Genomic DNA, 20,800 nt, shown 5'->3' on the forward strand with positions numbered 1-20,800 from the left:
GGCTCATTGACTTCCATGGATTTAATGATCATCTCTATGGAGATGACTCTTAGATCCAGCTGATTGGATCTTTTGGACACTTTGAACTGTGAGTCCTGTAGACACCTGTAGACACCTCAAATTCAACATGTCTAACATAGAACTCATTATCTTTTCTACAAAACTCAGCCCTCTTTTGAACTTTGCTATTTATGTCAAGAACACAATTATCTCCCATTCACCAAGATGTGTAGCTTCTCACTCCCTTTCAACCTTGACTTCTCACTCACTTCAGTTGATTGCAAAGTGCTGCTGATTCTACCTTTATGATATCTCTCTTAGCTTTTCCTTTCTTTCTGCTCATAATGCCACAACCCTAGTCCAGACCCTTATTACTCTTGCCTGGACCATTTGCGAGCGCTAACTAATTGACCTTCCTTTCTCAGGTCTCTGTTCTCTTCATTCCACTTCCACCCAGCTGTCAGAGTGATCTTCCTGGCCATGTTCCTGCCCTGCTCCATAAGCTTCAGTGGCACTCTCACCTCTAGGATCAGATGCAAAGTCCTTTGTCAGTATGGAAAGCTTTTCATAATCTGGCTTTAATAAACCTTTTCAGCCTTCTTATATAGCCTATGCTTCTTGGAATTTCTGGTGTCCTTCCAAGCTCAACCTAAACACCACTTCCTTCAGGAGGCCTTTCTTCATCTCCCTCAATACTGGGGCCTCTTCACTCTTCCCCAGGACCTTGTTATATATTTAGCATACACTTAGATACATACTACATGGTGTTTCTCTGGATAGAATGTAAGCTCCTGGAGGGCAGGGATTATGTGGGGTTTTTTGGCCTCTGCATCCCTAGTGCCTAGCTTAATAAGTGTTTGATGTATTGATTTGTCTTTCATTTTGCTGATTTTGTTTTATCATAAACTGATGAAAGTCCATGGTTCTAAAGTTTGGGTTAGCTGACAAAGAAGGGAACACACAAAAAGCATGGTATTTATGGAAGATAATTAAGAAGCTAGATAGGTAGTTGTGATGGTTGATGAAATTTCCAGCTTCCAAAGTCTCTGTCATCCCTTCAAGCCGCCTTTGGTTTGAGGAACACTCCTTTAGGAAATGCAGATGGTGTGTTGGACACATTGTTTTGGTTTTATTGCAATTTCTTTGGTAACTGATTTCTGTATAGAATTAGTTCTTAGATTTATCCTATAGTGAAGTGTCCACATCTGTTTGTTTTTCTTTTGTATGCTCAAATGCATCTGTGATTTCATCAATGTGGATATTCCCTCCAACAATACAGATTGCAACCCTGTCCATGCCTTCCCAGAAGTTCATCGCAAGAGGTCCATCCACTGTGTGCTGGGAACCTTTCTCAATTTCTCTTGACATTGCGAAGATGTTAATGGAATACACGGGCTGTTCGCTTTTTCTTTCACCACATGATGGGCCCATCTTTTGCTCTGGTGCCTTTCTTTGACTCCTTTTGTACTGACAGAAAACTTAGAGAGGATCTCAAGTTTCCAGTTACAATGAGATGCTGGTGAACTTTATTATCAGAAGGGGCCAGCTAGCCTTGAGGCCTGACATTCAACCCTAACATAAAATTCCCCAATCCAGTTCAGTCCATGGAGTCAAGTTGTGGAACCCTTAGTAAATTCATTTTTATTTTCTCTTTTAGATATGGAGATCGCTCAGCAGGCATTGCTGCTGGTGAATGGATACAACCTACTGGGGAAAACACTGGTGATAGAGTTTGGAAAGAACAAAACACAGATGTCGAGGCTTCAGGCAGCCTCTCCCATCCCATGTGCCACAGATAGCATGACAGAACGTGATGGGAGCTAAAAGAGAAATGGACCAGGGTCCTCCTGTGTTCTTGCTTGTATTTGCAACTCACTTCTAGGGTCTGTATATAAAGAACCATCTCATAGGAGAGAGTGATTAGAAAGTACCTAAGAAAGTCCTTTTCAAGTATTCATTAAGGGTAACTTTTGGAAACATTTCCCTCAATGAGAGACCATATAGGATAGAGGAGATCCTGAAAACAAAGTTTGCCCTCCCTCTGCCCCCTAAGAGCATTGTATCAAGTCCTTTCCATTTGGTCTCCATATATTTCCCACCACCTTACCGAGGCTGACACGACTTCCCAGCCTGTCTCCTATTAACTACAAGGGAAGGGCATCAGTCTTGTTAGTCCCCACCTCCTCTAATCCCTTCACCTCCCCCCCCCCCAGTCATCTAGGATTGCCGGAAAGCTGCCGGTGCCAAATCGGATTTAATTGGTATATCTCGTCTTCCCAGCTAAACCAGATGCTCCTTGACAACAGGGACCATGTCTTCTGTTTCTGTCTCCCCCTTTAGTGTATATAGTCGATGGGTAATGAACATTTGTGGGTGATCGAATTCCATAAAACAGGCCATTCAAGTGTCACCCTGGAAACTTTTCCCCTTTGATGACCTAGCTACTCTTTGGGACCCTGGTACCCTGAAGTTTCTTTCTCCCTCAGTTTTGCCCAGCAGCCAGGCTTCCTCTTTAGTTGCCAAACTTGCTTTGAGGGGGTTTAATGAAGATACTGATACCCAGGGCAGACTTCCATTGGCCTGGATGCAACTCTCCTGTCTGCCATCCTTATTTCCTAATTAGAATAACTCCTTTCCAGAGGACAGGCTGTCTTCCAGTCTACATTCAGTCAGGTCATCTCCTTTGTTAAGAGTCAACTTTTGCTCCTGATACATTCCACAGCCAGGGCCTGAACTGGCAGTTCTGGTATCCATGGTCGGATCTTATCCCTTAGTCCCTTGTGTGGGGCAAGATCAGCTTTCCCATAAGCAAAAACAGATTCCAAACCAGCTCTTGGGGTCTAAGGGAAGGATAAGAGTAGTATGGGTGGCAATGGTCCGTCCAGAAAGCTCTAGAACAAGTAGCAAACAGTCCTCTCACTGGTAGTTTATTGTGGGACTGACTCATCTTTCCCTGAGATCCTCTCGCTTAGAACAATTGTCTGCCTAGATGATCTAGCTATTCATCCAGGACCAAACAGTCCCCCATGCCCCACTATATCCTGCTCCCCCAAGCCAACCCTAATTTCTTCCTCTCTCAGTGTCTTGGGAGCAGCTCGTTAGAAGCCAAAATCCAAAACACCCTGGGGAAGGTGGGAAAAGGGAATCTGTGGCCATGAGAATTTGAGAAACAAAGAAAGTTTTCACAAATGATGGGCACAGATAAGATTCATCCAATCATGGTTATGTGTATACTATTTTGTGATGTACCAACACAACTGTACTGTGGCGTGGGCAGATACCTGTCTGTGTATTAGGCTTGGTACATTATGTGGATGTGTGTCTATGAGTGTTTATATATCTATGGAGAGGTGTTAGGGGGTGTGTATTTTTGTTTTTTCCTATTCCCCAACTGTTATGCAAGGGATAGCTGTTGCTTTATTCCTGGAAGCATCTGTAAGGGGCTCCTTCCTGGAGGAAGGCATTTTCCCATTTTTCTGTTCCAAGAGCAGCCCTTATGTAGTTAGTCCTCTCTTCCTTCCTCTACTGTCACAATGTCCTGTGTGTCACAGATATTAGAACATATTAGAAAATTAGGGATTTGTAGAGAAACAGTATGCTTGAAACTTAGTTTACAACACAAATATGGTTTAAATGATTACATGGGTCTGACAGCAGGGCCCCATCACATCGAGCAAGAGGTGGTTAGCTTTGTTGGGCTTCTGTTCTCTGACAGGTTTAAGGAGATGTGATTATTAGACAGGAGTTCTGTGTAAAAGTTCTTGGACGGATTAGTTGAGTGAGTGACCATTGATGCCTCCAGAGGCCTGACAGTGAAGCTCATCTCCAACCTCGTTGGCAGGGAGATAGTGACCTCTAGATGTGAACTGAGGTATACATTTGCAGATCTGGCCAATACGTTGATTTGTTTTGCCTGATTGTACTTCTTTGTTACTAGGGAAAGTTCCATTGGGGGGCATAAGTTGGGGGGGGGGGAGTCATTGAGAAGTGACAATGATGTGATGTTAAAAAAGTTTCAATAAAGCATTTAAAAAGAAAAAAAAACTGATCTTGATGTTTTAGTGAGCCACCAGTTCAGTGTGATGTTTGTGACCTGGCCACCCAAAATGTGAGCATTGTCTGAGGGAAATGTAGTGTACACCATGGGGGAAAATGAACATGCTTTTGTATTATGGTCTGGTGAGACCACATCCAGTTGTGGGGACTGCCCTTTGGGAAGTACAGGAACGCACTAGGGGGAGGCCAATGGACGATGAAGACTGAGAGGACTTGGGTCACATTTGTATTTGGCTGAATTGAAGAAAGTCAGAATGCCCGGAGAAGAAAAGGCTCTAGGAAGAGGTATTCTAGCTGCATATTTGAAGGAAGAGATGGGAGACTTCTTTTCCTTGACCCTAGACAGCAGGACTGATGAATGGAAATGGAAGAAAAGCAGATTTTGGCTTAATTTAAGAGGGGACGTGGAATGAGATTCAAAGCAGATTAGTTTAAAAACCACGTCTTTGAAAAACTCTTCAGTATTTGTCATGGAGGATGTGAGAAGTATCCAGCCAGGGAGCTGGAATGACAGTTGTACTTGTGACATCATGTGTGGGTGAGTGTGTTCAAGGCTAGGGGCGTTGCATGTATTGAATATGTGGATGAGTTTGTTTCCATCTAATTGGGGTCCTTCGTGATCCTGAGTGTTTGGTGTATTTCCAAAGGGGATTCTGAGCAGGGGTCTGGTATGCAAAAAGAGGTTAAGAACCCCAGCTGGGGGCTGTAAGTGCCAAAAGGGCCGCTTTGGAAGAGAGAAGTTCCCTCTGCTCATGCAATCACTGGGCTAGAGTGTGGTCCTAGGAGAAGGGGCTTCTTGCTCAGCTATCTTAAGGAGGAAAGGCCTGCTCCCTGGAGGTCCTGGGGAAGGCTAGACGAGTGGGAGGGAGGAGAGGATGCTGGAGGGGCTTCCCCTTTCAGGGGCTGCTGGCACTACGTGTTGTTGGGCCTTTGCCATGCTTGAAGCCCAGTTCCAAATGGCACGCCAGAGGAGGAACGGAGCCAACAGGAGACCTTGGACGTTGTGGGGTCGCCCGACTCCTCGAGGCGGCTCTTCTGGCCCAGAACACCCGTGGCCTTCCCTCAGAACACGGGGCTGGTTGCACTGGACAAGTCTACACCCGTGAGGGAGCTGGGGGGGGGTTCGCTCAGCCCAGGGGCCGCGTGTGGAAGGGGTTTGGGCACGGCTCGCCCCGTGGGGTCCCGCTGCAGGCCCTTGCCCGCGTTCTGCAGTCGGGGCGTGGGGGATCGGACACCCTGACCCGCGAACGCCACGTGGCCCCTGGGGGGGGCGCTCTGTCCATCGTCGTCCGCCGCCCCACTCCCGGGTGAGAAACTGAGGCCCGGAGAGGCGGCCTCTGGAGGCTTCCCGGGAGCTGGCTCCTCCCTCCGCCCCGGCCCGCACTGGGCCGCGGGCCCCCAGGCCGGCTGGCCCAGCTCCGCCCCCCGGGCTTCCCCGGCGGGGCGGCGGCAGGAGGGCAGGCGAGGCCCCGCCCCGGCCCCGCCCCCGCGGCCTTGGCCTTGCCCCTGAGCGCGGGAGGGAGGAAGGGAGAGAGAGAAAGAGCGGAGGGAGCCGGAGGCCAGCCAGAGGCGCGCCCGGGCCGGCGGGCAGGGCGGCAGGTGGGCTCGGGCCGCCTCCAGGGCACAGGTGAGTCCCGGGGCCCCGGGCAGCGCCGCCCTCGGCCCCACGTGGCCCCCTTGGGGGCCCCTGCCGAGCTGCCAGGTAGGTGAGGGGGGGCGGCCGGGCACTGGGGCACGGGACGGGCGGAGCGCCGGCGGCCGGAGCCTGGCGCGGGGGAGGGGCCGGCGCAGGGCAGGGCCCTCCGCGGCGGGGGCAGGCCCGGCCTGCCAGGTGAACCTGCGGGGCGCGGGCCGGGGAGGCCGGGCCCGGGCAGCCTCCCTCCGCCTGGCCCCGGCTCCCCCCCGCCCCCAGCCGGGCCCGGGAGGCCGGCTCCGCCCCCCCCCCCCCCAGCCGGGCCCGGGAGGCCAGCTCCGCCCCCCCCCCAGCCGGGCCCGGGACACAACGCCCGAGGGCGAAAAGAGCCGCGGCCACCCCGAAGTTTGTGTTCTGGGGGCCGGCAAGCGGGGACCTGGCCAGGGGCGGCGGGGGAGCAGGCCCTGGCCTAAGCTCCGAGGCGCAACACGCAACAGGCAGGCCTTGCTCTGCAAGAACTCGGTCCCGAGCCGACAGCTAGGCCCAAGCAAACTCTGGGCAGGATCCGGTAGGCCACAGGAGCAGAGCTCTCCCGGGGCAGGCCCTTAACCCCACTTGCCTTGCAAAAACCGAAACACCACAGAGCGAGCTGAGATTAAGGGGCCCCCGGGCAAGACTTTCGGCCCCAAACGGCCGTCTTAGCTTCCACACAGCCAACACAGCAAAGAGCATTTTCAGGTGAAAGGCAAGAGTGCTGCGTAGACTATGCCAAGTTAAACGCGAGGTGATGGTAGAGAGGCAGGCAGAGGGCAGCCCTAGCCACTGGGGACATGAGGAAACACTTCCCCCAAAGGATCCCTGCGGATCCTCCCCGACATTCCTGGGGTACAGGCGGGCACAGTAAATTTCAGCACAACCTTGCAATGCCAAGGGATCTGACCCCCAGAAACAAACGCTCTTAGAGGGAGGATCCTCAGTCATTTTTAAGCATGTAACGAATGTGAGGACCACTACCTTGGCAGCTGGCCCTGGGGCTGAGAATGAAAGAGAAGGTAGGGAGATTCATAGGGAGTTCAGAGTAAGGGGGAAGTAAGGGGAGACAGCTCTCCAGTCACGGAAGACTGCCTGGGCAATAGCACACATCTAGGAAATGAAATGCCACGTGAGGAATAGCAAGGCTATTTTCGACCAGACCCTAGAGTATCTGGAGGGAGCCACAGAGTAGTTCCACGAGTCCAAATGATTCTCCTCAGGGCTTCTTACTAGATATCCTTTAAATGGCTCCTGGAGCAGTAATTGCTTATTTGTGTTGCAAATACTGACACCCCTACCCCAGGCATGCACCACACATTTTTCTGTTATTGTGGAAATGGATTTGTCACAACAAAAGTTAGGGACCACTGGAGTACTGTGTAATGAGACTGGAGACAAGGCCAAAGGGAGTCAAGTCACCAAACAGAGGGGCCAGTATTTGATCCTGGAAGGAATAGGGAGCTCCTGGAGTTTGTAGAGTTGGGGAAATAACATGGTTAGACCTGTGCTTTTTTTCCTACTTAACATTTCAGTGCAACCCCTCTCAGATGTAATGATAGTTCCTGAACATACACAGAAGACTAAAAATATCCTTGAAAAACTTAAACTCCGATTGGCTTTCTTACCTGCACAACTAGTGCAAATGGTGTGTGTCGTGTCCAGTATTCTGAGAACTCCTCCTGTTTTTGGAATAGATGACCTCACTCCTCAGACTAATGCAAGGACCAGACCTAAAAAGAGATGTGTGCTTTTTTTCTAATCTGGGTTGCTGTCTTTCTTAGGATCGGAAGAGGCAATGAAATAGCTCTGACTTAAAAAGAATAAATTGCAAACCTCCTAGGCTACGAATAGAGATGATAATATTAACAATGATTTTTGCCTTACTTGAAGAAATAATCATTTTCTTGTCAAAAACAAGATTTATATAATATAAAATAGACAATATAGAAATATAAAGCCCATTTCTTTTACCTTTTCTCATCAGCATCCTTTTCCCCTGAGTTGGACAGTAATACAAGGGAAAAAACCCAAGACGTTTGTGCCTTCAAAAAATGATTACTCCCACCCCAGAATGCATTTTTCAGGGAGGAAGCAGACCTGATGACTAAGTGATGATTAAAAGAAATGCAAAAATGGGTTGCCTTGTCACCTGACCACACACGCAGAGTCCATTAAGTCTTCTTAGGTTCTTTGGACTGCCACCCCCCCCCCATCTCCACATCTGTCCTTAAGTAACTCATTTCCCAACTTTCCATGGGCCCCAGATCCAAAACTATGCCAGCAAATGATGAGCCACACCCAAGTTAAGGCAAAGAATAATCATGGGCTGACAGAACACAGGATGAAGAAGGTAAAGAGATTCACTACTGAGTTAGCGTCAAGTAGCTCTCAGCTGTCAAAAAAGAAATCCTTGCAAAGAAAAAGTGAGAAGACTGTTGATAATGAAATAGACTTGAAAATCCTTGGGGTGGTGGAATAAACTAGGTTACTCAAGAACAAAGTATAGAACAGCAGAAGGAAAGCAAGGCCAGGGAGCTGAGATAAGAGTTGGCCCTGATTCTTTTCTCTTAGGACAGAAGTTTCCTAACTTTACCCTTTTGCTTTTTAATAAACTTTTCCATACCTTCTATTCAGTACTGAAAGAAATAAATTCTAGAGTTTTCCATGCATGTGCACTAAAATATAAAACAAAGAACTTGATTAATGTCAGTGGCATGATGTAATTATTTGCCAATCATTCCCTATATCCCCCTGGAAGTACACACGCCTTGGGTTGGAAATCCCTTGTCTTAGAAGAAGGAGCAAATCCTGACCAATTGACAGAAATACAGAAGAGGAGATAAATAACCAGTTGATAAACATTTATGAAGCACTTACTTGAAGCACGGGTCCTCACTGTACAAGACATTGGTTCAGCTTTCTTAGCAACTCCCATTTCCCTCATGTTTCCAGTGATTTCCACAGATGCCAAGAAGTGATCTGGAGTGCAGCAAGGGACAGCTGAGACTGGTATCTTGTCTCAGGGTTTCCCATCTTTTGCAGACAATGCCACAGATGCCAGGGGGTTGGCCTTCTCTGTGTAGAAGTTGAAGAGGTCAAGAATGAACTTGAATCTTTCCTGATAATGGTGGTGGAATGATACCTTGGGACCTGTACCGAATGCTCAGGTAACCAGACATGTCTTTTCTACCTCATATCTTGGCATGTTTATGGATTCTGGTTGAAGCTTTCACGTTTCACCCTTCTTCATTAGGCTTTGGTATTCCTTCCCAAGAGTCCATTTCGAAAGCTTTTGATTCTACCAATACTTAGTATGATACGAAATGTACTATGCTAGACCCAGAGCAATAATAAAGCATTATCAATCTCTCCACAAGTGATGGGCAATGTGCTAGACCCTGGGGGTGTAGAGACAAAGGGGAAACAATCCTTGCCCTCAGGGAATACAAAATACATACAGGGTAATACAGAGTTATAGCTTCACAAGTTTAGGGCTGAAAAGGCCTTGAAGATTCTCTAATCCAATGCTCTCATTTTACAGAGGAGTAAACTGAGACTGGGAGAAGTTAAATGACTTGTCCAAAATCATACAGGTGATAGGTAGCAGAGCTGAGATTGGAGCTTAGTTCCTCTTTGTCTCAGGACCTGTGGTAATTTCAGTTTGTTTCTTGCCACTTGGTTGGGGTGGAGGTGGGGGGACAGGGGATAGAGGACTTGGCTTCTGAGGCTTGGAGAGGTACAGATTGAAAGTTGGAAAGGTCCAACTTCGCATTTTACAAAGGAAGAAAAAGTGAGATGCAGAGAACTCTCTGAGATCCCAACTGAGCTGAGGAATAAGATAAGCACAAAGATAACTAGAATCAAAGGAAAGGATTGGCCTTGGTCAGGAGAAGACCAATTCAGCCTTTCAGAATAATAAGTGTTCCAGAATGCTTTCTCAATATCAAATTACTCCCTCTAGAATAGCTAAAGGGGAGGTATTTTGATTGCTTAAAAGATAACTGAGAAACTGAGGTATAAAAATTAAATAATTCTTAAAAACCAAGGCATTGTTGGAGCTGACACTAGAAATTTGTGTTCTATCCCTGCTTTATCATAGCATCATATCCCTGTGTTCTATCCCTGCCTTTATCATAACATCATAGATTGAGCTGGAAGGTCTCTCAGGCCCACCTCCTCATTTTACAGAGGAAGAAACTGAGGTGCAGGGAAAAGGAATTTGTCCAAGGTTACCCCTAGGATCCAGAATCTAGAGCTGGAAGGGCCCTCAGAGACCATCTAGTTCAACCCCATTTCATAGAGGGGAAAACTGAGGCCCCGGGAAAGGACTTGCCCAAGGTCACAGAGGTAGGACTTGAGCCTCAGCCCTCTGATTCCAGAGCCAGTGCTGCTGCACGATTATTTATCCTTCTACTTAGAAGCAGTGAAGCTCAATCACCAATAAGACTAGAACTCATTACTACCCAGATCATAGTGACCAGTGCTGGATCTGTGGTCTGGGGAATTTGAGTTCCAATTTGGCCTCAAGCACTTCCTAGCTGGTACTTTGCCCTTCAGCCTCCCTTTCCTCATCTACAAAATGGGAATGATGAGAATAGCACCTCCCTCATCTTACCTTAGTTGAGGATGAAATGAATAATATTTGTAAATGCTTCACCAACCTTGAAGTATTTCATAAATACTAGCTACTACTATTGTTACGGATGTGAATCCATGGTGTCTCATTATTACATGGGCTTGGGGCTCATTTTGAGAGGCCGTGGAGTCACTTGTCCTTCACATACCCCTAGCATATCCACATACACATTCTCTCTGCGTTTCAAAAAAAGTTTTTAAAAAATTCTTGGTGGTCTTTTTCTCATAATATGTTTTGTTTTCAGCAGGCCAGGGAGCTCAGGAGGTCTGGGGAGGTCTGTTCTTTAGTTAGGACACTAGAAATGTTCCCTGGGACCTTCCCTCGACCAGGACAGGAGTGGATGAAGATGGACAGTCTCATGTCCTTAGCTCCCACGATGCTTTTTTGGGAACTTTGAAAAACTGAATTGATGCCTTTCATTTCTGAATATATGCCCCACCTTTCCCAATCCCAGTGAAGCCACCCTTATAACAAAGAATAACAAAGTAAGAGGAAAAAGACTGTCCAATACATTTCTTTGTGTTTGATAGTCTATGTAGAGTTCCATACTCATTGTTCCCCAGCTCTGCATAGACACAGGTGCTGCGTTCTCTCCACTCTTCTCTAGGGCCAAGCTTGTTCAGTCACTTGTTTCACTAGGATTGACTCTGTGCCAGATACTGTTCTAGGCTTGGGGATGCAGAGGCAAAAATGAAACCACCTGCAAGGAGCTTTTGTCCTGGAGGAGGTGGGACGTGAGAGGGGAGGTTGGGGGTACAAAGAGGCACAAGGCAAGGGAGGCCCTGCATTTAGGTGGAGATTTGTTCTTTCATTTGTGTTGTCATATTTGTATGTATTCTCCTGGTAACTTTTAAATTTTAAAATAAAAATCAAAATGCTCACTATAACTTTTAAATAAAAATTATCTCTTTCCTTCCCACTCTTTCCCCTCTTATGCTCCCTTTCCCTATTTTTTGTCTCTTCTTTCTTTCCCTTTGTTATTCTTTCCCTCCTTCCCCTTTCTTCTTCTTTCCTCTATTCTCCTCCTTCCCCTCTTTCCCCTTCTCTTTTTTTACCTTCTTCCTCCTCTGCCTTTCTTTGTCCTCCCATCTTTCTTCCCCTTCTGTCTTTCCCTCTGTTCCCCCTTTGCCCCTGCTTTCCTTCCCTTTTCTTCCTTTCTTCTCCTTCCTCTCTTCCTCCCCTTATTCTTCCTCCCCATCTTCCCCTCCCCCTTATTCCCCTTTTCTTCCACCTTTCCCATTTCTTTTCCCACTCATCCCCCTCTCCATTTCCTCCCTTTCCCCCCCTTTATCCCCTTCATCCCTTCTCTTTTTCTCTCTTCCTCCTCTTCCCTCTTCCTACTTCCCTCTTCCTCCCTCCCTCCTCCCCCCAATCAGGAGGCTTCAGCTACCCTGTTTCTCACAACAAACAAGGCAGGGCTCTGCCCCATTCCTCTCAGATCCACTGGAGTGCTAGATGCAATGGGCACATGTCCCCGGACCACACGCCTCCCAAGCAGAAAAGCTGGGCCTAACAGGAGGCTGCCTAAAGGTTATGTCTTTGGAACTCTCAGCATCTAGGAAGACTTTCCTGTATTCCAACTGATGCTTAGCTTGCCATGCCAAGGGTACCCCTTGCTAAGTACCCTGTGTGTGCCGTTGGGCACTTTAAAAAAAAAGTTTCCAATTTGGATCCTAAACACCAAAAAGGAGCGTTTCTTTATGCTGGGCTGAACCATGAAAGAGGCTGCCCTGTGGGACTTCGAATCTCCATTTCTTCTCGCATGCTTTTTCCAAAAAAAAAGGATGTAATAAATTCCATTCATCACTTTCAAAACTGTCCTGCTCGTCTTTGCTTCCTTCTGAACTTCCTTCTTTTCTCTCTGTCAGTCGACAAGCATCTCGTAAGCATTTACTGGGTGACAACCCGCATACTAAGGAGCTGCCCCCAAGGAGCTCACACCCTGATGGGACACAAAACTTGCAGACGGCTCACCACGGACTGGTTATTTGACCACAGGGGAAATGGGGGTGATCTCCAAAGGATGACAGGCACAAGGAAGGCCTCTTTCACCAGAGGCTGAGGTGAGGGAAGAGATCAATCCAGGCTTGGGGGATAGTTAGGGCAGCTACCTGGAGTGTCTTGTTCACAGACCAACCAGGACATCAATATCATAGAATCAGGTTATGTGGCAGAAGAAGGTGGAAGAAAACTGGAAAGATATGAGGGAGCCAAGTTGGGAAGAGCTATAAATGACAAAGAGGATTTTCCATTTGATCCTAGAGATAACAGGGAGTTCCTGGAATATATTGAATAGGAAGAACTCCATGATCAGATTTACCCTTTGGGAAAATCCTGTTGGCAATTGAGTATACAGCATGAATTGGAGTGGGGAGAGACTTGAGCCTGGAGCATCTGTTGGAGGGTATCTATAATAGGGTAGGAACAGAACCAGAGGAGAGAAGGGGACATCGATGAGTGGTGCTATGAAAGAAGAAGAGGCAATGGGTGGCAATATATTGGCTGTGGGAGGGAAGAGAGTATGAAGAGTCCAAGATAGCAGTGAGATGGTGAGCCCTGGGTGATTGGGAGATTAACAGTTGGGAGGCTGGGGAGATGATGGGAGCTGTTTTAGACATGTTGAGGTTAAGATGACTGGGGGATAGCTATTTGAGGTGTTCAAAAGGTAATTAGTACTGCTAGACTAAAGTCTAATAGAGAGATTAGGACTACATGTAGCCACCTGAGAATCTTCCACAGAGAGATGATAATTGGAACCTTGGGAGCTTATGAAATTATCAAGAAAGATGATTTAGAGGGAGCAGAGGACCCAGGTCAGAGCCTTGGGGGATACTCACTTTTGATGACTGTGTCCCAAACAAGATACAGCAATGGAGATTGAAGAGAATTTTTTTTTTTAGATTTTCTAAGGCAATGGGGTTAAGTGGCTTGCCCAAGCCCACACAGCTAGGTCATTATTAAGTGTCTGAGGCCAGATTTGAACTCAGGTACTCCTGACTCCAAGGCCAGTACCTAGCCGCCCCTGAAGAGAAATTTTTAAAAATTTAAATGACTTGCTTTTGTTTAGAATTGCTACTGCTAACCCTCCGCATTTCTCCCCATTCTACCTCCATAAAAAAGTGAGAGAAAGGAAAAAAACCCATCCTTTAATCAAGAAACAAAACTGTGCAAAACAAATCCACCTATTGACTGGTTCCAAAACTAGGCCATCTGCACATTGTGTTCCTGAGTTCCTTAACGGGAGGCTGCTAATATGTTCTTGGGAGATATGGCTGGTCACCATTTCAAGTTGAGGTCTCAGTTTCTCAGAAATGTTGTTTATTACAATGTTGTTGTCATTGCAGAAGTCTGTGCCCTGGTTCCATTTGCTTCTGTGTCAGCTCATGCCACCCAGATACTTTCTCAGAAGGCGTGTCTTGTCACTTCTGATGGAGCAATATTATTCCCGTACATGCACGTACCACTTTACTCCCCCACTTGATTCCCATATGGGGTGATCTGCTGTGCTAGACCTTCTCTAGTTCCCCTGGTTTTCTACCTTCACATCTGCTATCGGCAGTGACCCCCCCCCACTTCATTGAAGTTTAGAGCACCAGCTCTTCAATAACTTCTATAGCATTTTGGGACAGGATGCTAGGGATCTGAGAGCTTCTGGTCTTGGGGTGCCCCAGTACAGGCACCTATGGCCGCTGACAATCCCCCTTTTAATTCTAGTCTCTTTCCTTTGGTGGTGATTTCCAACTGATCCTGTTTAGAGCTCATCTGTGCCTAGATGTGCCCATCCATGTTGTCTCCTATTAGACCATGATCCTCTAGGAAGGGCCTGACTTTTCCCTTCCTTTGTATCCCTAGTGCTTAGCACAATGTCTGGTACAAGGGAGCTTACTAAATGTCTAGTGACTGCTTGAATTCTAGGGATAGAAGTCATGCACTGTGATCATTTTTTCAGTCTTGGGTGAATTTCAGGTTTTTGCTTGTGTAGGTGACCATCTTAGCTAGAAGTGTGATTGATCATAAAAATACGTCACTCTACCTGTGTGCAACAAAAGAACATATTAAGAGGCAGTAGAAAGGGTATTGACTTTGGAGCTAGACAACCCCCACTTAAAATGAACATTCGCTACTATGTGACCCTGGCAAGGTACTTTCCTGCTGGGCTTCAGTTTTCTCCTTAGTAAACGAAGAGATGGGACTAGCTAACTTCTGAAATCTTTTCCAGCCCTAGATCTGGAGCCTAAGGGGTGACCTTAGCCAAGTCAATGCCTTTCCATGGGCCTCAGTTTCCCCATCTTTTAAGGCCCTACCAGTTCTGGATCTCTGACCCAATGAATAGTTGGGGTTTTTTTCCTTTTCTTCAGCCAAACCTTTAATGTCACACCCTCTTTGAAGTTTCTGCAACATGTTTGCTAATCTGTATGGTATATGTTTCCAACTGTAGAGGTTGGGGGGGGGTGGCAGGGATCAGCATCCTCCAGGTAGTTCAGCTCTTCCATTGCTGCCATCAGGGAAATCAGACATATTAAAACCCAGTCCCCTTGAGAAATTCCTGGTATTTCACACACAGCAGAGAGTTTTGTCAGTGTTTCAGTTATTTCCTGAACATTAAATGTGTTGACCTTCATGAGCAAGAACATTTAAATAACTTTTCTATTTTATTTTTTATTTAATTTGAAATTTCAATTTACCTTTTGTTTTTATAGTTTCTTTGTCTTCAAAGGTATCTTTTTCTCCACTGTAGGACATCTCTTGTAACAAAAAAAAATTAGAAAAGAGAAGAACAAAGACAATTCTATAACACTTAACCCATCAATCGATCAAGTCTCACAGCATTTGTAGTGATTCCCCCTTCCTCCCCCGCAATGTGAAGCCATGCATTTGCTTGGTTTGGCTATTGTGATTATGCTCTTCCTTCTTTTCTCTCTTTTTTCTTTTCCTGTAAAGAAATAAATTTTAACTTTCTGTTAATAGATTATTGCTTTGAATTTCCTTTTCCATTATAGAGGATAGGCTCAATGCCAGTCTCCAGCCTCTTGCTTAGGTCCCTTTAGACCAGAGGCATGAGTGTGTGTCTGGTGGTGATTAGAGCTTTGGCCTTCACCCCTCACATCAAACAGAGCCCAGTGAGGTGGCTGTTTATGGAGCATCGAAAGAATGGTCAGCTCCTTGTGAAAGGGATGCCCACTCCATCAGGCCACTAGGGGGCTGAAGCAGCCAGTTCATCTTCCTAAAGAGGCCCTGCCAACCCTTCAAGAGCTAGCACAACTTTGACGAGCTTCTCCTCTTTCCCTAGGGAGTAGTCTATTTACTGGGAAAATTCAGAGGTGGCACAGCACTTCCTGTTCTGGCATCTGACAAGACTGAGCCAAACACAGGCCTTTATATATAGTAAGCAATTAATTAATAAGTGTTTGTAGAATTCCTTCTACTGACCGTCTTGGTTGATGCTTTGTTTTTTGCTGAAATGCTTTTTTTCCCTTCTCTTTCTTTAGCCTCTTGTTGCCAGGGTTAGTGCTTGGCTGAGTAGGTTGAGAGGGAGAGGACAGGGCTTCATGGGCCAAGGGTAATAAAGCTGTAAATTACAATTATATGAATTTCTCTCTAAGTTCAGAAAATGAACTGGCAGGAGCCAGTTCTTCTTCTGCCTTAGTTATGGTGATGGGCCCTGAGCAAAGGGCCTTCCATGCATCTAGGGAATGAATTCTCCTTTCAGTTGAAGACATTCTGGTCAAACTCTTAAAATCAATCAACAAACATTTACTAATTACCTACTTTGTTCTGAGAACTGGAGAGACCAAGAGTAAACTGAAATAACTGGCCCCTGACCTCAAGGAACTTCAACTGTGGAAATAGCATGTGTTCCTATAAGTGTATACAAGGAAATTTGGAGTAAAAAATCTGGGAACTGGAGGGAGCATAGGGTTCTAGCTCTAGAGCTGCCAGGGACCTCAGAAGCCAGCTAGTCCAGTCAAACCCCATTTTACAGATCGGGAAACTAAGATCCAGGAAAGATTATATAGGTTCGAAACATCAGAGACAAATCCCTTCCCTCCCTGGGCCTCTATTTCCTCCTCTGTACAATAAAGGGATTAGACTTGATAATCTTTGAGGTCCCTGGCAGCTTTAAGCCTGGGAGCCTATGTGTGCCCTTTAGACTTGATGGCCTCTGAGATCCCTTCTAGCTGGTGAGCCAGGATCCCTAGGACTATACCTTCAGACACACAATGACTGGAATAAATAATAATTACTCATTTACAAAACAAGCAATTGACTTAATGGGCCTTAAAGGTAGTTTAAAAACCTTGAATGGTGCAGAGTCCACATGGTTAGAAGAATCTTCTACAAATGGGGAGGGTCATGTGATTGCATGGTGTTGATTGCCTTAAGCCTCACAGGGCTCTGGACCGGAAGATACCCTTGATGAGATCTCAAAAGAGACTGATATGGTGAGAAATAAGGGAAAAAGTCCAGTCGATGAAAAATGCATAGTGCCCAGAGATATACCATAGAATGAGCAACTCATCAAATTAGTTCATCATTGGCCTCTCTCTTGGACAGGCTCAGGATTCAACCAGAGGAAGAGATTGGATGGGATCACTTGGAAATTTTCAGTGATCTCAACCTGCTCCGTGTCACAAAAGCCCATCTTTTTCATGTTTGTTGATGCTCTCAGGCTATGAATTGTTCAATACTCCAATCACCAAAGCCTCCAAATGGTGTGTGACTCAAGGGGTGACACAAAGATACTCAGTGTAGTTATCTCAGAAGAGTTTTTGTGGGAAATGTCCAAAGATGTAGACGATCAGGAAATTATGGGGGTGAACAATCACATGCTGCCCTGTAATTGAACTCAGGAATTCCAGTGAAGTGAGCTAGAGAGAGGTCAAAAAGAAAACAGAAGTAGACCCAAGGCACATCCTTGCATGATTCCTCATACATGGGACAGGGGGTGTGATGATGGATGAGCCAGTGTAAGAGGCTGAGAAGTCATGGTAGTATGATACAGGGGGAGATCTCATAGAGGAATATGTCAAGGAAAACAAGGCTGGTAGGAAAAGTCAAGACTCCCATGTTGGAAGACCAGAGCTTCAGGGAGGAGGTCAGGGTTGAGACAAGGGCCCCAAGCTCATGCAAGGTAACTTCAGAGAGAGCATTTGTAGTGGGATGCTGGGGTCAGAAGTCAGATCACAAGAGTGATCAGGAAGTGGGTGGAGAGGAAAAAGAGGCCAACAGGCTTTTTTTGTGGGGGTTAATAGTGAAAGTGAAGACACATCTAGATTGAGAACTTAAGAGGGTTGATAGCATTGGAGGAAGGCTTTTGTTGAAGGTTAGGGAAACCCTAAGGATACAGTTGAAGGCCCCAAACTTGACTTGTTGTACTCCTGGAGAGTAAAGGGTGAGAAGAAAAACTGGGGACTTGAGCAAGACAGACTAGAGTTACTAATCTGGGTAGTGTTGTGGGAAATGAGCAATTTATTCAAGTGACTGTAGTGGCTACCAGCTGGAGGACCATTGTACTTGTCCCTTGGGGTTGAAACTATTTGGGGGGGCACAGTTGTCATTTCCAGTAGGAAATGTACCCCTCCACCTGCTCTGTAATTTACAGTGACCAGGGGGCAGCTAGGTGGTGCAGCGGATAGAGCACCAGCACCGGCCCTGGAGTCAGGAGTCCCTGAGTTCAAATCTGGTCTCAGACACTTAATAATTACCTAGCTGTGTGGCCTGAGGCAAGCCATTTAACCCCATCGTCTTGCAAAAAAAATTTAGAGTGACTAGGCCATGGCCACCTAACTAACTGGTAGGCATGTCAGAAACTAGACTTGAACCTAGGGCTTCCTGATGCCTAGAGCACCTCTTCTGTTGTGGAAAGGAAAGCCCTTGTTTTTAGTTAGTTTCTTTATCAGGAAAAGACTTTATGAGTCCCTTTAGGGGCAGCTAGTGTCCCAGTGGATAGAGTATTTGTCCTGGAGTCAGGAATCCCCAAGTTGAAATACAGCCTCACACACTTACTGGCTGTGTAACCTTGGGCATCACTTAACTGCTGTCTGCCTCAGTTTCTTCTTCATCTGTAAAATGGGCATCATAACAGCACCTACCTGTCAGGGTTGTTGGGAAGATCAAATGAGAATATGTACAGTGCTTTAGAAAATCTTAATGTATTATATAAGTGGTAACTCTTATTTACAATGTTCATAGTTACAAGCTGAGGCAGAGAAATGGATCATAGCATCAGTGAGTTAGAGCTGGAAGGGACTTTGCAGGTTAAGGTCAATCCCTTCCTTCTCCAGGTCAGGAATTATATTAAGGCCAAGAAAGGTTCAAGTGACTTGCCCAAGGTCACACAGCTAGGGAGTGCAGGAGGATTTGAGCTCAACTTTTCATTGGATCATTGAACCACAGATTTCCATTCTACTGGTTGTTCAAAGGAACCTTCTAGACCATTGAGTCCAACCTCTTAATTTTAAAGATGAGGAGCCCCAGAGTAATTAAATGAATTGCCCAGATAATGCTTTTCTGAAATAGGATTTGGACTCAGGTCTTCCTGACTTCAAGATCCAGCCCTCTCTACTGTGCTATCTAGCTGCCAACAGGGAAGGCAAGCAGGGTTTTGAAGAAGTGCCATTTTCTACAGGTACGTATGGTAGAAAGACAACAATTGTTCTGAATTATAAATTTACTGCCAGTCAGTCACTGACCTTGTGGACAGTTTGCTGTGTTCTGGGGGAGGACAGAGACTTTCTATTCTCCTAGCTTGTCACTGACCTTGGACTACTGAGACAGGGCAGGCTGTGTCTTTTGGTTGGCCTTGCCTATCATCTATCTGGGTTTCTAAAGGAAGGCAAAATCCAGGGCTTACATGTGACTTGAAATGGAGGCCATTCAAAAAATGACATCATTCTTGTCAAGAGAAAGGGAAAGGGGAAGCTAGGTGTTGCAGTGGATAGGATACCAGCCCTGGAGTCAGGAGGACCTGGGTTCAAATCCAGTCTCAGACACTTAATAATTACCAAGCTGTGTGGCCTTGGGCAAGTCACTTAACCTCATTGCCTTGCAAAAAACCTTAAAAAAAAGAAAAGAAAGGCAAAATATTGGACCCTTCTCTCTACCCCCCCCCCCCACATATACATTACTGACTTAGCCATGTTGCTCAGGCGGTAAATAATTCTTGCCTTGAAAGCTCTTCTTATGGTATGGCTTGGCCTGGGGGTGGGGGTGAGATCTGCTGTTCAGGAACCTTGCCAAACCTGCTGAGGGAGGGAGGGTCGGGTCAAGCACCAAGGCTGAAGGTGAGCTGCTGCTGCTGCCTTGCTGGGAGTACCATTTGGGTCAGGGATGGGGGAGACAGAGACCCAGGCACAGAAAGATTCTGCTCAATTTCAAGGTTGCACTGAAGACATCTGAAATCTGCCCAATCAATCATCTAGCCTGGTCATTTGATCGCTGTCAATCTCTTGCAGCAGGCAGGACTGTCTCTCAATTTCCCATCAGTCTGCTGACCAGCCCCACCCTGCAACTTGAGCTGGCTTTCATGGAGCCTCTGTCTATGCTACAAATGGCTTCACAAGGCCTGAGAAACTGCCTGGAGTGGTAGTGCCAGTACTGTAAACTCCTTTAAACTCTCATCTGAAATCAGTATCCAACATTGCATTTGCCATCTTATGTATGACTGGAGAAGGCCATGTACCCCTGTCTTGGTTTGCTCAAAATAGCAACGACAGCTTGGTTGTTGCCTCTATTAAGGCACCAGAGAGGCAAACACCTGGCCCTGAGCTGGACCCTGATATTCCTCTCTTGTCTCTCTCTCTCTGCTTTTTTTCTTCAGGTTGACTCGAGCTGCCCTTGGCCAGAAGCTCTGTGCTCCTTGGGAGGAGAAGGGATCCCAGAAAAATGTTCCCAACTCAGCTGCAGCCAGACCAATAGTGTGAGTCAGCTGGGCCTCACCCACAGCTGGGAGGGGGGAGGCTGGGAGACCAAGCTTGCAAAATGATAGAGTGGGCCTAGGATGATCTCCAAGCACTTTTCAACTTTCAAATTATAGTGGTCACCCAGAACTCTTTGGGCTTGCTTTTTTTGGTCCATCAATTAATAAGAATTTACTAAGGACTTGCTTTGTAGCTGGAGACACAGAAACAAAGCAGACCTTGGCACCCAGGCCCTTACATCCTGGAGTGGGAGATCTTGAAACCAGTATTATCTATTCTGGGCCAGGCATTGTACTAGAAAAAAAGGGAGTTCTTAGGAGCAAATGCATGTGAATGCATGTATCCATACATGTGTCCCAAATCAATCTATAACTTTAGTAGCTGGGACGAAGATGTTTGGTGGGGGAAGAGAGGAATAAACCCCTACTGTGTGCTCAGCACTTTCCAATATAATCTCATTGATCTTCCCAACCTTTCATTGTTCTCTTATGATCCTCATTTTACAGAGGAGGGAAATGAGGC

General features: G+C 46.3%; 2 protein-coding genes across 6 annotated transcripts in view; both read left to right on the forward strand.

Annotated features, from left to right (window-relative positions):
- The window catches only part of RBM41 (RNA binding motif protein 41), a 39,192-nt gene extending 35,230 nt beyond the window's left edge, over positions 1-3,962 (forward strand). Inside the window, exon 7 of the mRNA XM_074208453.1 lies at positions 1,658-3,962. Coding sequence (XP_074064554.1) covers positions 1,658-1,824 — 167 coding nt within the window. The 3' untranslated portion in view covers positions 1,825-3,962. The remainder of the gene's footprint in view (positions 1-1,657) is intronic.
- A 1,604-nt stretch (positions 3,963-5,566) lies between these two features.
- Positions 5,567-20,800, forward strand: part of MORC4 (MORC family CW-type zinc finger 4) — a 40,544-nt gene continuing 25,310 nt past the window's right edge. For 2 of the 5 annotated variants that reach the window (XM_074207951.1, XM_074207956.1), the window contains exons 1-3: positions 5,567-5,683; positions 8,765-8,889; positions 20,179-20,277. The gene's annotated coding sequence lies outside the window, so the exon portion shown is untranslated. Of the gene's footprint in view, positions 5,684-5,737; positions 5,759-8,764; positions 8,890-18,878; positions 18,988-20,178; positions 20,278-20,800 lie in introns of those variants that run through there. The other 3 variants (XM_074207953.1, XM_074207952.1, XM_074207954.1) reach the window with 3 other exon arrangements.

Source organism: Macrotis lagotis, chromosome X, assembly GCF_037893015.1.
Source record: "Macrotis lagotis isolate mMagLag1 chromosome X, bilby.v1.9.chrom.fasta, whole genome shotgun sequence".
In the NCBI taxonomy this organism is placed as follows: Eukaryota; Metazoa; Chordata; class Mammalia; order Peramelemorphia; family Peramelidae; genus Macrotis; species Macrotis lagotis.